The sequence below is a fragment of the Phyllobates terribilis genome, unplaced genomic scaffold, assembly GCF_046119375.1.
Source record: "Phyllobates terribilis strain yellow unplaced genomic scaffold, ASM4611937v1 Scaffold_3__8_contigs__length_932513732, whole genome shotgun sequence".
Lineage (NCBI taxonomy): Eukaryota > Metazoa > Chordata > Amphibia > Anura > Dendrobatidae > Phyllobates > Phyllobates terribilis.
The window spans coordinates 689,387,784-689,406,453 of NW_027362763.1; the positions used below are offsets into that span (position 1 = coordinate 689,387,784).

An 18,670-nucleotide genomic window follows, 5' to 3' on the forward strand; every position below is an offset into this window, starting at 1 on the left:
AGGAGCTCTTGCGAACCCGGTCATGTCCCTTAGGGCTGCAATGTCCTTACTTGGTACCCTGATATCTTGTCTGCCGGGAGTAATGTGGGCACAATACCACTCCAGAGTTTTACAGTGGGACGTCCTACAGAATGAGGTCTCGTTACATGGGCACTTGGAGAGACGGATGTTCCTATCTCCCCGGTCTATTGACTCTCTACAGTGGTGGGTGAATTTAGAAAACTTGTCTCGAGGAGTTCCCTGGGTGGTCAGAATATCTGAAATAATTACAACTGATGCAAGTCTACATGGATGGGGAGCTCACTTGGGGGATATGATTGCCCAGGGGTTCTGGTCGGACGCTGAAAGAGCTCTTTCCTCTAATACTAGGGAGCTACTGGCAGTTGATAGGGCTGTTAATCATTTCTTACCATTCCTTCACAATAAGAACATTAGGATCCTGTCCGATAATAATATAGCAGTAGCTTATATTAGCCATCAGGGGGGTACTCGTGCTGGATCGCTAATGAGAGTGGCAGATCATCTCTTTCAGATCTCGGAACACCATCTCCTCTCTTTAACAGCCCTCCACATCAAAGGGAAAGAAAATTCAAAGGCAGACTTCTTAAGCCGTCATTTTTTAAGGCAAGGCGAATGGGAACTAAAACAGGACATTTTTTTCCCTATTAGTCCGGAAATGGGGTCTTCCGGTGGTGGATCTCTTCGCCACAAAGCAAAACCGGAAGACAAAGGTTTTTTGCTCTCTAGATCTGAGAGAAAGGCCCCTGACAGTAGACGCTCTCCAAATCCCTTGGAACTTCAGTCTGGCCTATGCCTTCCCACCGTTAAACCTTCTGCCTATGGTGCTAAGAAAGATCAGAGAGGACATGGCAAGGGTCCTCTTGATCGCCCCCTTTTGGCCCAAAAGACCCTGGTTCTCATGCCTGAGGAACATGTCCATCTCGGACCCTTGGGTCCTGCCCGAAGTTCCGGATCTCCTCAGCCAGGGTCCAGTGCTCCATCCGCGAGCTCCGGGCCTCCACTTGACGGCGTGGAATTTGAGAGGTCCCTGCTAGAACTAAAAGGTTTTTCCCAGAGTCTAGTGTCTACTTTATTACGTAGTAGAAAGCCTGTCACTACCAAAATTTATGCAAAAGTTTGGAACAAGTTTTTATCTTTTTCTAAATCTTCAGTGGATAAGGGAGCGCCAATTGGGAAGATTTTAGAGTTCCTACAAAGGGGCTTCAAGCTGGGGTTAGCAACGAGCACCTTGAAGGTCCAAGTGTCGGCACTAGGTGCCCTCTATAACTGTGTCCTCGCAGAAAACTATTGGATTTCCCGCTTTATAAAAGCAGTAGGTAGGTCCAGGCTGGTTACCAAAACTAATGTCGTTACATGGGACCTAAACCTGGTTCTGAAACCGTTAGCTGGGGCACCCTTTGAACCGATAGATTCTGTATCCCTGAGATCTATTACCCTCAAAACAGTGCTTCTTGTAGCCCTAACATCTGCTAGGAGGATTGGTGATATTCAGGCTCTGTCCTCTGACCCTCCCTTCACCCAGGTTCTGGACGACAGAATAATTCTTAGGCAAGTATGCTGGATCTGCTCTAAGGTAGCTTCCCGGTTTCATAGACTTCAGGAAGTAATATTACCCTCTTTTTGTCCAAACCCTAGTAATCAGATAGAAGCAGATTTCCATGCTTTAGATGTGAGAAGGTGTGTGGTTAGGTACCTTGCTATCACTCAGCCCTTTAGGAGAGAGAGTTCCTTATTTATCTCCTATCAGGGGGTTAGGAAGGGGCTTAAGGTCTCTAGATCCACCATAGCTAGATGGATTAGGGAGGCCATTAAGCTAGCCTATGTGTCCAGCGGAGAGGAAGCACCGCTTGGCCTGAAAGCTCACTCTACCCGGGCGGTGGCAACCTCATGGGCAGAGAGGTCTGGTGTCTCGATGGAGGACATATGTAAGGCAGCTACCTGGTGTTCTCCATCTACCTTCTATAAGCACTATAGACTAGATCTGGGTGCTTCGTCTGATCTCACATTTGGGAGAAGGGTGCTCCAAGCGGTGGTCCCTCCCTAGAATCTTCATCTCTGCAATTCTCTCGTGGTGCTGTCATGGTCGACCGATAAAGAGATTAGTTACTTACCGGTAACTGGATTTCTCGGAGACCATGACAGCACCCTTATATTCCCTCCCTTCACCCCTTTTGGGAGCACTTCTTATCTGTTTTCAATCTTTATTCTCACACATTGGTGTTGTAAGAAAATGTATATACTGTTTGTTTCATGATTATGTTGCTATGTCTACTAATCGGGCGGTCCTCTCAGTGCTCTGTAATCCAAACTGAGGCGAGAGGGAGGGCCGCCCCCCTTTTAAGCCTGTAGGTTTCCTGTCCTTGGTGGGCGGATTCCCTCTCTCGTGGTGCTGTCATGGTCTCCGAGAAATCCCGTTACCGGTAAGTAACTAATCTCTTTTCTTGCCATAATACAAATTCTAACAGTCTATTCAGTAGGACTATCAGCTGTGTATCCACCAGACTTCTGCACAACACAACTGATGGTCCCAACACCATTTATAAGGCAAGAAATCCCACTTATTAAACCTGACAGGGCACACCTGTGAAGTGAAAGCCATTCCTGGTGACTACCTCTTGAAGCTCATCAAGAGAATGCCAAGAGTGTGCAAAGCAGTCATCAAAGCAAAAGGTGGCTACTTTGAAGAACCTAGAATATAAGACATATTTTCAGTTGTTTCACACTTTTTTGTTAAGTATATAATTCCACATGTGTTAATTCATAGTTTTGATGCCTTCAGTGTGAATGTACAATTTTCATAGTCATAAAAATACAGAAAAATCTTTAAATGAGAAGGTGTGTCCAAACTTTTGGTCTGTACTGTACTTTTGTGCCTTTTTTTTTTTTTTTACGTTGACCGAAAGATGTGATATTGGCCCAAAAATTGCAAGATTTCACTCTTTTGCGCCAGATTTCCGCCATTTTAGTTCTCGCACAGCTTCCCTAGAAATGGCTTTTACCAAAAGCTTCATTACTAGTTGATAACGGAAGACCTCTAAATGTAAGACCAATTTCTGAGGTAAATGTGTTGAAAAAAACAAATGGAGTCCGTGTCGTGTAACTTCTCAATGCGGACACAGATTCAGAGATGCGACAATTTTTCGACACGTTACGGACTAGGAAACTGAGGTAAAATAAGGCCAGGTCTGCTGTCTTATTCCTCAATAAGATGTGTACAGCGCCCGCTCATAGAGCCAAGACGTCTGACAGGAAAAAAACAAGCCGCGTTGCCCGTAGCGACCAATTACTACGCACCGTTCAGTTCTTAAACTGCGGACGGAACGTGAAAGCCGCGGGTCCAGACGCAATGTTCTGTCCGTTTTCATCATTGAGGCTTAAAAATAGACGTGTTTTGGCTGCGGATTCTCATCGCCGATTACTAAATGTTCATTTTAAACCACATTTTGCTGAAGATATGTTCAATAATTAACTTACTGTCATTATAGTCTGGCCCGACAGCTACAGAAGGAAGCGCAGTCACCGGCCAACTCGTCCGACTTCACAGAGGATCAGAAGGCAAGTGCTGTAATCTGTCATACCTCACTCTATACTCTGGACATTAAATGTCATATAATATAATAGAGGACAGTATATGTACAAGAATATAACTGCTATAATACTGCCCCCTATATACAAGAATATAACTGCTATAATACTGCTCCTATGTACAAGAATATAACTACTATAATACTGCCCCCTATATACAAGAACATAACTGCTATAATACTGCTCCTATGTACAAGAATATAACTACTATAATACTGCCCCCCATGTACAAGAATATAACTACTATAATACTGCCCCCCATGTACAAGAATATAACTACTATAATACTGCCCCCCATGTACAAGAATAGAACTGCTAGAATACTGCCCCCCATGTACAAGAATAGAACTGCTAGAATACTGCCCCCCATGTACAAGAATAGAACTGCTAGAATACTGCCCCCCCATGTACAAGAATAGAACTGCTAGAATACTGCCCCCCCATGTACAAGAATAGAACTGCTAGAATACTGCCCCCCCATGTACAAGAATAGAACTGCTAGAATACTGCCCCCCCATGTACAAGAATAGAACTGCTAGAATACTGCCCCCCCATGTACAAGAATAGAACTGCTAGAATACTGCCCCCCATGTACAAGAATAGAACTGCTAGAATACTGCCCCCCATGTACAAGAATAGAACTGCTAGAATACTGCCCCCCATGTACAAGAATAGAACTGCTAGAATACTGCCCCCCATGTACAAGAATAGAACTGCTAGAATACTGCCCCCCATGTACAAGAATAGAACTGCTAGAATACTGCCCCCCATGTACAAGAATAGAACTGCTAGAATACTGCCCCCCATGTACAAGAATAGAACTGCTAGAATACTGCCCCCCATGTACAAGAATAGAACTGCTAGAATACTGCCCCCCATGTACAAGAATAGAACTGCTAGAATATTGCCCCCCATGTACAAGAATAGAACTGCTAGAATACTGCCCCCCCATGTACAAGAATAGAACTGCTAGAATACTGCCCCCCATGTACAAGAATAGAACTGCTAGAATACTGCCCCCCCATGTACAAGAATAGAACTGCTAGAATACTGCCCCCCCATGTACAAGAATAGAACTGCTAGAATACTGCCCCCCCATGTACAAGAATAGAACTGCTAGAATACTGCCCCCCCATGTACAAGAATAGAACTGCTAGAATACTGCCCCCCCATGTACAAGAATAGAACTGCTAGAATACTGCCCCCCCCCATGTACAAGAATAGAACTGCTAGAATACTGCCCCCCCCATGTACAAGAATAGAACTGCTAGAATACTGCCCCCCCATGTACAAGAATAGAACTGCTAGAATACTGCCCCCCCATGTACAAGAATAGAACTGCTAGAATACTGCCCCCCCATGTACAAGAATAGAACTGCTAGAATACTTCCCCCCCATGGACAAGAATAGAACTGCTAGAATACTGCCCCCCCATGTACAAGAATAGAACTGCTAGAATACTGCCCCCCCATGTACAAGAATAGAACTGCTAGAATACTGCCCCCCCATGTACAAGAATAGAACTGCTAGAATACTGCCCCCCCATGTACAAGAATAGAACTGCTAGAATACTGCCCCCCCATGTACAAGAATAGAACTGCTAGAATACTGCTCCTGCCATATAATATATGTCCTATCGGCTGTAGCCGTCAGGTAGTGGTGATGTATAGCGGTAATATTTCGCTGTAGGTTGGGGTGTGATGTCTCATATGGTGTAAATCAGGCTTTTGCTGCCTGCGGTCAGACATTTCCTGTGTTATCTCCCAGGGACGGTCTTTTTCTTCTTCCATGTTCAGGGGGCTAGGTAGGGAGCAGTCTTGGAGGGAGGGGGGATATTCTCCGCCAAGACATTACTAATATCAAGTCTTAAAATCTGCATCTCATTTAAGCCTCTTCATGTAGTATACGGAGCGAGAAGATAATTCAGCATTCTTGAAAGATTATCTCAGACCCTGAAAGGATTTAAACAGGAAAGAAACATCAAGTAATAATTCCTCTACGGACTGTGAAAGCCCCTGGGGCCCCTAAGGGTCGGGCTCTTGCAGGCTATGATGGATGCTTTGTCAGCCGGCCAGGACCTGACTGACACCTGCAGATTCTGGGCCTGAGAGTTCGGTTCTGCTTTTCTATGTTACATACCGTTGTTCATAGGAAACCTGAGGCTAAGTGAGATTTATAGCATCCCCGGCTATCCTCGTCTTATCCTGCCCCCACTTCTCTGAGAAACGGAGCATTATCCCTCCTATTACAGGACGGACTGCGGAAATCCAGATAGTCATGTCAACGTCTATATAATCTGTATATCTGAAAGAGGTGAGGCTGCAAAACTGATATTGTAACTGATTGGTAACTTACTGACTCTCATAGAATAGTGGTGTGGGCATAATGGAGGATAGGAGCAGCTTCTTACCCACTGTCATTTGTGTTTTATTGTCTGATGTAGAGGACAGTATTATAGTAGCAAAAGATACCTGCTTATCATAGTGGTGTAGGTATACTGAGTGACCGGTGCTGTGTGTGCATGGGGTGCTAATCTGTTTCCTACCTGTATATGGTGTGCTCCTGTGTTAATATAATACTGCCCCCTACGTACAAGAATATAACTACTATAATACTGCCCCCTATGTACAAGAATATAACTACTATAATACTGCCCCCTATGTACAAGAATATAACTACTATAATACTGCCCCCTATGTACAAGACTATAACTACTATAATACTGCCCCCTATGTACAAGACTATAACTACTTTAATACTGCCCCCTATGTACAAGAATATAACTACTATAATACTGCCCCCTATGTACAAGACTATAACTACTATAATACTGCCCCCTATGTACAAGAATATAACTACTATAATACTGCCCCCTATGTACAAGAATATAACTACTATAATACTGCCCCCTATGTACAAGAATATAACTACTATAATACTGCCCCCTATGTACAAGAATATAACTACTATAATACTGCCCCCTATGTACAAGAATTAACTACTTTAATACTGCCTCCTATGTACAAGAATATAACTACTTTAATACTGCCCCCTATGTACAAGAATATAACTACTATAATACTGTTACTTTGTTCAAGAATATAACTACTATAATACTGCCCCCTACATACAAGAATATAACTACTATAATACTGCTCCTATGTACAAGAATATAACTACTATAATACTGCTATGTACAAGAATATAACTACTATAATACTGCCCCTATGTACAAGAATATAACTACTATAATACTGCCCCCCTACGTACAAGAATATAACTACTATAATACTGCCCCTTATGTACAAGAATATAACTACTGTAATACTGCCCCCTACGTACAAGAATATAACTACTATAATACTGCCCCCTACGTACAAGAATATAACTACTATAATACTGCCCCTTATGTACAAGAATATAACTACTGTAATACTGCCCCCTACGTACAAGAATATAACTACTATAATACTGCCCCCTACGTACAAGAATATAACTACTATAATACTGCCCCCTACGTACAAGAATATAACTACTATAATACTGCCCCCTATGTACAAGAATATAACTACTATAATACTGCCCCCTATGTACAAGAATATAACTACTATAATACTGCCCCCTACGTACAAGAATATAACTACTATAATACTGCCCCCTATGTACAAGAATATAACTACTATAATACTGCCCCCTATGTACAAGAATATAACTACTATAATACTGCCCCTTATGTACAAGAATATAACTACTATAATACTGCCCCCTACGTACAAGAATATAACTACTATAATACTGCCCCCTACGTACAAGAATATAACTACTATAATACTGCCCCCTATGTACAAGAATATAACTACTATAATACTGCCCCCTATGTACAAGAATATAACTACTATAATACTGCCCCCTATGTACAAGAATATAACTACTGTAATACTGCCCCCTATGTACAAGAATGTAACTACTGTAATACTGCCCCCTATGTACAAGAATGTAACTACTGTAATACTGCCCCCTATGTACAAGAATGTAACTACTGTAATACTGCCCCCTATGTACAAGAATGTAACTACTATAATACTGCCCCCTATGTACAAGAATATAACTACTATAATACTGCCCCCTATGTACAAGAATATAACTACTATAATACTGCCCCTTATGTACAAGAATATAACTACTATAATACTGCTCCCTATGTACAAGAATATAACTACTGTAATACTGCTCCTATCTGCAAGGGGAGGATTAAGGTTAAATACTGTGACTGTCACTTTCTAGATTCTTTCTCAGGTCCCGTGATCTTGTGCACACAGTTTTTGCTCTGCACACCACCAGAGCTTCGAGCCTTTATGGCTTCTTAGGGATTTGGAGCCTTGAAAGTGTCTGTGTATGGAAAATGGATCATATCTTGGCAGCCCCCCAGTAGGCATTATTCACTCGTGTTCTGAGAAGCGGCCGCACCCTGCCTAAATTGTGCAGATGACGGCTCAGTTATGCGCTTGGGTGCAATGTATGTCTGTACGGAGGGGGACATGTCGTACACTCTCTTCCTAGTATTATCAGGGTTGCCGTCCGGCCCGGGACTCTGTGACACCTGCCTTTTACTTTTAGTGATCATTGGGGTTCAGAGCAGCCGGACCCCCAAAAATATTCCGACCTCAGCCATTATCACAGGTCTTGCTATAAATGTCTGATGGATGCGGCTTTCACCTATGGGCCTCGTCTTGCTCCCCGAGGAGATACACATGCTCAGCTCTCTCCATTCACTTCATTTGAGGGTACAAAAAGTTAGTGAAAGAGATACTGCGGGTGAACGGAGTATTGAACACGTCACTAATTTTCCAAGTAAATCTACTTCTAAAGGTGCTATTGATATGAAATTCTCACCAGATGTCGGTAACAACTCATCCAATCCACACAGGCAAAGATATCCAACCATAGATGTCCATAAATTGTGTAATAATAAGAAATTACACAGGGAAAAAGTATTGAACACGCTTACTGAAACATATTTAATATTTCGTACAAAAGTCTTTGTTGGTGAGAACAGCTTGAAGACGCTTCCTATATGGAGAAACTAGTCGCAGGCATTGCTCAGGTGTGATTTTGGCCCATTCTTCAACACAAACACTTCACATCCTGAAGGTCTCGAGGGCTCCTTCTATGAACTCTGAGCTTTAGTTCCTTCCATACATTTTCTCTTTTATTCAGGTCCGGTGATCGGCTCGGTCATTCTTGCAGCTTTTTTCTTTCTCTGACACCAATTGAGAGTTTCCTTGGCTGTGTGTTTGGGATCATTGTCTTGCTGAAATGATCATCATCGTCACCCATCACCCATCATCATCCTGGTAGATGGCAGTAGATTTTTATCAAGAATGTCTCAGTACATTTGTCCATTCATCCTTCCTTCAATTATATGAAGTTTGCCAGTGCTGTATACTGAAAAACAGCCCCACACCATGATGTTCCCACCTCAAAACTTCACTCGTAGTATGGTGTTTTCGGAGTGATATGCAGTGCCTTTTGGTCTCCAAACGTGTATTATGGCCTCCAAAGAGTTCACTTTTGGTCTCATCTGACCAGACTATATCATCCCAGTATTTCACAGGCTTGTCTAAAGGTTGTTGAGCAAACAAACTGTAAACACGCTTGATCACGCTTTTTGTTCAACAATGAAGTCATGTGTGGTGAGCATGCATACAGGCCATGGAGGTTGAGTGCATTACTTATTGTTTTCTATGAAACAATTGTACTTGCTGATTCCAGGTCCTTCTGCAGCTCTCCACAGGTGGTTGGATATTGGACCAGTCTTTTGATAATTCTTTTCATTCCTCTATCTGAAATCTTGTGGGGAACACCTAGTTGGGGTCAGTTTATGGTGAATGATGTTCTTTCTATTTTGGATTATGGCCCCAGCAGTGCTCACTGGAACTTTCTGTAACCAATGCCATCAGTATGTTTTGCAATAATAAGGTTGCAGAGGTCTTGAGACTGCTCACTGGTTTTACCCATCATGAGATGTTTCTTGTGTGGCACCTTGGTAATGAGACACCTTTTTGTAGGCCATCATTTGAACCAGCTGATATTACTTGTCACTAAGTAGCAGGATTGCTTTCTAATTACTGATAGATCTCAGTTGGTGTCATGACTTTCCGTGACGCTTTGCTCCTCTCTTTCTTCATGTGTTCAATACTTCTTCCCTGTTTCATTTCTCATTATTACGCATAATTGATGGACATCTATGGTTTGATTTCTTTGCCCATATGGATTGGATGGGTTGTTACCACATCTAGTAAGAATTTCATGTCAATAGCACCTTTAGAAATAGATTTACTTAGAAAATTGGTGACGTGTTCAATACTTATTTCACCCGCTGTAACTTCATTGAAGGAGCGTCTCTCTTCGCTGATATAGGAAGGGTTAATGTTGTTAGAGAATTGGCTGCCCGCCCTGTAACCTGTTATTAATAAGTCTGAATCAAGCGGCTAAGCCGAGAAGTGTGAAAATTAATTTTGTGAATTTTGCAGTTTTCCCCTGATGAGGGGCGCGAGGGCGGCTACTAAAAAACCAATCTATAAGAAGTCAGTAAAATGCTTGAAAGGTCCTACTGGATCCTCAAACAGTCTGATGTTTATAGGGCTCGATAGTCAGAATGGATTTTACTTTTTCTTTTGGGATAAGCAGCGATAGACATAGGCAGCTGCTTATCCCCCAACGTATTAAAATATTAACGAGACGTTGTGAAAATGATGCTTTAACTTTACAAAGATCGATCTTCTACTACTAATTAATTTTCTTGGTGTGTCCTATCCTCCAGTCACATCCAAAGCAGCATTCAAATTGCTGGTTTTTCATTTTCTTCATAATACCTGGAACTGTATATTTATATATATTTTATATTCAGTATATATATTTTTTCCTTTCTTGCAGAAAACAATTGGAAAAATCTCAACATGCCTAGAGCTACGCAGCGCCGCCCTGCAGGTGAGTGTTATGTTTGACCATTTGTTTCTATTTTGATGACAGTCATGGGTTTAGTTTGGGAAGAGGGATTCAGATTCCCTGCTTCTTGTCATAAGGCAACTAATAATATTATTTCAGCTGCTTGCAGCCACCACTAGGGGAAGCTACCTCCAGACAGGTTTACGCAACTGCTGTTGTTTTTTTATTGGATCTGTATAAATGACCTATGCAGTCAACTCCCCCTAGTGGTGACTGTATAAATCTGTATGCAGTGACCTCCCCCTTATTGGTGACTGTAGAAATCAGTATGTAGTGAGCTCCCCCTAGTGGTGGCTGCATAAGTCTGTATGCAATGGGCTCCCACTAGTGGTGACTGTATAAATCTGTATGTAGTGAGCTCCTCCTAGTGGTGGCTGCATAAGTCTGTATGCAATGGGCTCCCACTAGTGGTGACTGTATAAATCTGTATGTAGTGAGCTCCCTCTAGTGGTGGCTGTATAAATCTGTATGTAGTGAGCTCCTCCTAGTGGTGGCTGTATAAATTTGTATGTAGTGAGCTCCCTCTAGTGGTGGCTGTATAAATCTGTATGTAGCGGGCTCCCTCTAGTGGTGGCTGTATAAACCTGTAGGTAGTGACCTCCCCCTTATTGGTGACTATATAAATCAGTATGTAGTGAGCTCCCTCTAGTGGTGGCTGTATAAATCTGTATGTAGCGGGCTCCCCCTAGTGGTGGCTGTATAAATCTGTATGTAGTGAGCTCCCTCTAGTGGTGACTGTATAAATCTGTATGTAGTGAGCTCTCTCTAGTGGTGGCTCTATAAATCAGTATGTAGTGAGCTCCCTCTAGTGGTGGCTGTATAAACCTGTAGGTAGTGACCTCCCCCTTATTGGTGACTGTATAAATCAGTATGTAGTGAGCTCCCTCTAGTGGTGGCTGTATAAATCTGTATGTAGCGGGCTCCCCCTAGTGGTGGCTGTATAAATCTGTATGTAGTGAGCTCCCTCTAGTGGTGGCTGTATAAATCTGTATGTAGCGGGCTCCCTCTAGTGGTGACTGTAGAAATCTGTATGTAGTGAGCTCCCACTAGTGGTTGCTGTATAAATCTGTATGTAGCGGGCTCCCCCTAGTAGTGGCTGTATAAATCTGTATGTAGTGAGCTCCCCTAGTGGTGGCTGTATAAATCTATATGCAGTGAGCTCCCCCTAGTGGTGACTGTATAAATCAGTATGTAGTGAGCTCCCCCTAGTGGTGGCTGTATAAATCAGTATGTAGTGAGCTCCCCCTAGTGGTGGCTGTATAAATCTGTATGTAGTGAGCTCTCTCTAGTGGTGGCTGTATAAATCTGTATGTAGTGAGCTCCCCCTAGTGGTGGCTGTATAAATCTGTATGTAGTGAACTTCCCCTAGTGGTGACTGTATAAATCTGTATGTAGTGAGCTCCCCCTAGTGGTGACTGTATAAACCTGTATGTAGTGAGCTCCCCCTAGTGGTGACTGTATAAACCTGTATGTAGTGAGCTCCCCCTAGTAGTGGCTGTATAAATCTGTATGTAGTGAGCTCCCACTAGTGGTTGCTGTATAAATCTGTATGTAGTGAGCTCCCCCTAGTGGTGGCTGTATAAATTTGTATGTAGTGAGCTTCCCTAGTGGTGGCTGTATAAATCTGTATGTAGTGAGCTCCCCCTAGTGGTGGCTGTATAAATCTGTATGTAGTGAGCTCCCCCTAGTGGTGGCTGTATAAATCTGTATGTAGTGAGCTCCCCTAGTGGTGACTGTATAAACCTGTATGTAGTGAGCTCCCCCTAGTGGTGACTGTATAAACCTGTATGTAGTGAGCTCCCCCTAGTGGTGGCTGTATAAACCTGTATGTAGTGAGCTCCCCCTAGTGGTGACTGTATAAACCTGTATGTAGTGAGCTTCCCCTAGTGGTGGCTGTATAAACCTGTATGTAGTGAGCTCCCCCTAGTGGTGACTGTATAAACCTGTATGTAGTGAGCTTCCCCTAGTGGTGGCTGTATAAATCTGTATGTAGTGAGCTTCCCCTAGTGGTGGCTGTATAAATCTGTATGTAGTGAGCTTCCCCTAGTGGTGGCTGTATAAATCTGTATGTAGTGAGCTCCCCCTAGTGGTGGCTGTATAAACCTGTATGTAGTGAGCTCCCCTTAGTGGTGGCTCTATAAACCTGTATGTAGTGAGCTCCCCCTAGTGGTGACTGTATAAACCTGTATGTAGTGAGCTCCCCCTAGTGGTGACTGTATAAACCTGTATGTAGTGAGCTCCCCCTAGTGGTGACTGTATAAACCTGTATGTAGTGAGCTCCCCCTAGTGGTGGCTGTATAAACCTGTATGTAGTGAGCTCCCCCTAGTGGTGGCTCTATAAACCTGTATGTAGTGAGCTCCCCCTAGTGGTGGCTGTATAAATCTGTATGTAGTGAGCTCCCCCTAGTGGTGGCTCTATAAACCTGTATGTAGTGAGCTCCCCCTAGTGGTGTTTGCAGATAGCTACATTTTTATCTTTTAACTCTGTCTCTGGAGTTCTGTATTGGTAAGATGGAGCGTCAGTCAGGACACCGTGTGATGGTCGCAGCCGTAAGCTCCAGGTTTTGTTCCTTACCTACATTACATTTTTTGTGGTGGTGGGTCTGGTCTGGGTGGGGGCAGGGAGCGGTTGATGGGTGGAGCGGAGTCTCGTTTGCATTGGCTGTTGGCCTTTATTCATTGACAGCTGTGAGATGACTGGCAGCATGCCACCACCACAGGACCTGTTGGGGACGGCGTGAATGTGTAACCTCAGTCACAGCGTGAAGGGTGTGGGCTCCAGAAAAAGCCAATATTGTGCTGAGCGCGTAGTGTGATAACTGACAGCTGATGTAACGTTATGGTAATATAAGCAAACCCCCGAGCCCCCCATAGTGAGGGTGACCCTGCTAATACTGGAGAGGTAGACCCAAAGCCAGAAATGCGAGGACGAGGAGAGGTCCGACAGCGACTGCGGAAAGATATATTGTGGGGTCACTGCTGCTGATTTCACGCAGGACAGGTGTTTTTACATTTTGGGTGGGATCTCTCCGGGGGTTTATGTTGTGTTTTTCTGACGGCTGCACCAGGGACTTTGGATTGCACATTACCCATTGCCTGGTGCAGTGGCCGTCATGTCGCTGAGCCCCCTGAGTCTTCCTCCTCTCTCTCCACAGTCCACACAGAGTCGAGAAGGATTCCAGCTGGAGGATATCAAGAAGCTAGAACCGAGTAAGTATATACCCCATCACCTGTATACTGGTCATCACTTCAGAGCTGGCAGCGTGCACAGACGCCCATCCTTCCTTATCACTATGAATAGCCTACAATTTAAAGGGTTAACCCAGACTTTAATATTAATGACCTGACTGCAGTACCAGGCATGGCCACTACAAAGTATGGCGCTCTGCCAGGTAAACAAGGAAAGGGATGTGACACTAACTGGAGCACCATAAGCTGATTGTAGGGCCGCCGAGAGCCAGAAGCCCACCCATGTGGGAGAGCTATCTTTAGGAGGGGCCTTTATGCCGGACATCCGCTGCACATGTGCGCGTGTACGGAGCTGTCTCATACATGGATGTAGCCGGCATCGGCCTGTAACAGCAGCGACCAGAGCGCACTCCCATCACTGCTGTTCAGCTGCTCAATTGTCTCTGTCCGGCTGTGACGATGGCATGTAAATGGTGCCGTCCCTTTGGGGTATCAAGTAGGGCGCACATCAGCGGTGACATGAAAGCAGGGTGCCGTCATAGGGTAGTATATAGGAAAGGAGACCCGGGCCCAAAATCAGCAGCCCCATTATACATTGGTATAGCAGTATATTGCACAAGCGACCTAAGGATCATGGGCTCAGCTCCTCTAGGGGAACTGAATAAATAAAGTTTTAAAAAATAATTAAGAAACATACTACCCCGATCATTATATAAACATTTTGGCAAAACGCGCAAAAAAACAAAAACATAATCCAACGTGCCCCAAAATGGTAATAATAATAAGCTATTAATATTATTAATAATATATTATTTGTTTTTAGAATTGTTTAATTAAATAAAAAATATATAATAAAAATATATTACATACAGCGCTGGCTCTGAAAAAGTAAAAAAGAAAAAAAAAAGTATTACTCTTGGAAGATAAAAGGAAATAAAACGAAAGCTAAAAATTGGCCTTAGCAGGAAGGGGTTAATGATGCCGAATTTAATTCTATGTTTAATGACTTTTTGGAGAAATTGGGTATTTTATTAATTCTTGCTGTTTTCCTACTTCCTAGTCCTGGACAACCTTCTAACATTCAACAAAGAATTCCCCTTTGATGTTCAGCCCGTCCCTTTAAGGTAGGTGTGGCGCCCCCTACTCTCCTTCCCGTCTGGATGGCAGTGAGTGGCGGTGACGTGCCAGTTTATGGGTTGTATGTTTTTTTGCCAGTCATGTTTCCTGGTTACATGATGTATTTGTAAAAAAAAAAAAAAAGAAAAAGTTGACGCAGCGTCTGTTTGGCCACAATTAAAGGGATTTGTCCCCATGAGCAATTTTCTTTTTTTTTTTTTAAAAAAAAGCTCAGAATAATTAAAAAATTCAGTATTCATCGATCTCCCACCACTTGCATTCCAACGCTGCTCAGCCTCCTGCTGCAGAGATGATGCCTGACCTCTGCAGCTAATCACTATATGAGGCGAGTCACCACTGCCAACAGAGATTGGTTGAACAGTCTCAAGGGACCAGGAAGCCGAGGACACCAGAGTCAATGTGGTGGATGTCTGCGGTGAGTGACAACTAGGACAGTCTGACATGGAGGAGATTTGTGTAGAATTTGGCATTGCTGATATTCTGTCCTGGCCGTGATTTGGGGGGGGGTCCCAGAAGCCGCACCCTGCAGATCATAAAGACAGGCTGCACACAGTTCTCGGTGACCTATTTAGGCTGCAGCGTGGATTACAGCAGAACATCTGTCCTGGGATCGCTCTCTGCTTCCTCCTCCGCTGATTAGGTGGATACATGGAAGTGCTGAACATTGCTTGCTGCCCGGACGTCACGTACGTTTCCTCCATCATCTGCGGTGTCCTCTGCGTCCTCCTCCATCATCCGCGCCGTCCTCTACGTCCTCCTCCATCATCCGCGCCGTCCTCTACGTCCTCCTCCATCATCCGCGCCGTCCTCTACGTCCTCCTCCATCATCCGCGCCGTCCTCTACGTCCTCCTCCATCATCCGCGCCGTCCTCTACGACCCCCTCCATCATCCGCGCCGTCCTCTACGACCCCCTCCATCATCCGCGCCGTCCTCTACGTCCCCCTCCATCATCCGCGCCGTCCTCTACGTCCCCCTCCATCATCCGCGCCGTCCTCTACGTCCCCCTCCATCATCCGCGCCGTCCTCTACGTCCTCCTCCATCATCCGCGCCGTCCTCTACGTCCTCCTCCATCATCCGCGCCGTCCTCTACGTCCTCCTCCATCATCCGCGCCGTCCTCTACGTCCTCCCCCCATGATCCGCGCCGTCCTCTACGTCCTCCCCCCATGATCCGCGCCGTCCTCTACGTCCTCCCCCAACATCCGCGCCGTCCTCTACGTCCTCCCCCCCCCCCCCCCATCATCCGCGCCGTCCTCTACGTCCTCCCCCCATCATCCGCGCCGTCCTCTACGTCCTCCCCCCATCATCCGCGCCGTCCTCTACGTCCTCCCCCCATCATCCGCGCCGTCCTCTACGTCCTCCCCCCATCATCCGCGCCGTCCTCTACGTCCTCCCCCCATCATCCGCGCCGTCCTCTACGTCCTCCCCCCATCATCCGCGCCGTCCTCTACGTCCTCCCCCCATCATCCGCGCCGTCCTCTACGTCCTCCCCCCATCATCCGCGCCGTCCTCTACGTCCTCCCCCATCATCCGCGCCCTCCTCTACGTCCTCCCCCATCATCCGCGCCGTCCTCTACGTCCTCCCCCCATCATCCGCGCCGTCCTCTACGTCCTCCCCCCATCATCCGCGCCGTCCTCTACGTCCTCCCCCATCATCCGCGCCGTCCTCTACGTCTTCCCCCATCATCCGCGCCGTCCTCTACGTCCCCCCCCCCCCCCATCATCCGCGCCGTCCTCTACGTCCTCCCCCCATCATCCGCGCCGTCCTCTACGTCCTCCCCCCATCATCCGCGCCGTCCTCTACGTCCTCCCCCCATCATCCGCGCCGTCCTCTACGTCCTCCCCCCATCATCCGCGCCGTCCTCTACGTCCTCCCCCCATCATCCGCGCCGTCCTCTACGTCCTCCCCCCATCATCCGCGCCGTCCTCTACGTCCTCCCCCCATCATCCTCGCCGTCCTCTACGTCCTCCCCCCATCATCCTCGCCGTCCTCTACGTCCTCCCCCCATCATCCTCGCCGTCCTCTACGTCCTCCCCCCCCCCCCCATCATCCTCGCCGTCCTCTACGTCCTCCCCCCATCATCCGCGCCGTCCTCTACGTCCTCCCCCCATCATCCGCGCCGTCCTCTACGTCCTCCCCCCATCATCCGCGCCGTCCTCTACGTCCTCCCCCCATCATCCGCGCCGTCCTCTACGTCCTCCCCCCATCATCCGCGCCGTCCTCTACGTCCTCCCCCCATCATCCGCGCCGTCCTCTACGTCCTCCCCCCATCATCCGCGCCGTCCTCTACGTCCTCCCCCCATCATCCGCGCCGTCCTCTACGTCCTCCCCCCATCATCCGCGCCGTCCTCTACGTCCTCCCCCCATCATCCGCGCCGTCCTCTACGTCCTCCCCCATCATCCGCGCCGTCCTCTACGTCCTCCCCCATCATCCGCGCCGTCCTCTACGTCCTCCCCCATCATCCGCGCCGTCCTCTACGTCCTCCCCCATCATCCGCGCCGTCCTCTACGTCCTCCCCCATCATCCGCGCCGTCCTCTACGTCCTCCCCCATCATCCGCGCCGTCCTCTACGTCCTCCCCCATCATCCGCGCCGTCCTCTACGTCCTCCCCCATCATCCGCGCCGTCCTCTACGTCCTCCCCCATCATCCGCGCCGTCCTCTACGTCCTCCCCCATCATCCGCGCCGTCCTCTACGTCCTCCCCCATCATCCGCGCCGTCCTCTACGTCCTCCCTCCCCCCCCCCATCATCCGCGCCGTCCTCTACGTCCTCCCCCCCCCCCCCCCATCATCCGCGCCGTCCTCTACGTCCTCCCCCCCCCCCCCATTATCCTCTACGTCCTCCCCCCATCATCCGCGCCGTCCTCTACGTCCCCCCCCCCCCCATTATCCTCTACGTCCTCCCCCCATCATCCGCGCCGTCCTCTACGTCCTCCCCCCATCATCCGCGCCGTCCTCTACGTCCTCCCCCCCATGATCCGCGCCGTCCTCTACGTCCTCCCCCCATGATCCGCGCCGTCCTCTACGTCCTCCCCCCATGATCCGCGCCGTCCTCTACGTCCTCCTCCATCATCCGCGCCGTCCTCTACGTCCTCCTCCATCATCCGCGCCGTCCTCTACGTCCTCCCCCCCCCCCCCCATCATCCGCGCCGTCCTCTACGTCCTCCCCCCATCATCCGCGCCGTCCTCTACGTCCTCCCCCCATCATCCGCGCCGTCCTCTACGTCCCCCCCCCCCCATCATCCGCGCCGTCCTCTACGTCCTCCCCCATCATCCGCGCCGTCCTCTACGTCCTCCCCCATCATCCGCGCCGTCCTCTACGTCCTCCCCCATCATCCGCGCCGTCCTCTACGTCCTCCCCCATCATCCGCGCCGTCCTCTACGTCCCCCCCCCCATGATCCGCGCCGTCCTCTACGTCCTCCCCCCATGATCCGCGCCGTCCTCTACGTCCTCCCCCCCATCATCCGCGCCGTCCTCTACGTCCTCCCCCATCATCCGCGCCGTCCTCTACGTCCTCCCCCATCATCCGCGCCGTCCTCTACGTCCCCCCCCCCCCATGATCCGCGCCGTCCTCTACGTCCTCCCCCCATGATCCGCGCCGTCCTCTACGTCCTCCCCCCCCATCATCCGCGCCGTCCTCTACGTCCTCCTCCATCATCCGCGCCGTCCTCTACGTCCTCCCCCCCATCATCCGCGCCGTCCTCTACGTCCTCCCCCCCCCATCATCC

At 47.6% G+C, this 18,670-nt stretch overlaps 1 protein-coding gene across 2 annotated transcripts in view; it reads left to right on the forward strand.

Moving 5' to 3' along the window:
• Positions 1–18,670, forward strand: part of AIDA (axin interactor, dorsalization associated) — a 37,259-nt gene that overhangs the window by 8,056 nt on the left and 10,533 nt on the right. For both annotated transcript variants that reach the window (XM_073671894.1, XM_073671895.1), the window contains exons 2-5: positions 3,507–3,576; positions 10,543–10,596; positions 13,770–13,824; positions 14,864–14,927. In XM_073671894.1, the coding sequence (XP_073527995.1) occupies positions 3,507–3,576; positions 10,543–10,596; positions 13,770–13,824; positions 14,864–14,927 (243 nt within the window). The remainder of the gene's footprint in view (positions 1–3,506; positions 3,577–10,542; positions 10,597–13,769; positions 13,825–14,863; positions 14,928–18,670) is intronic.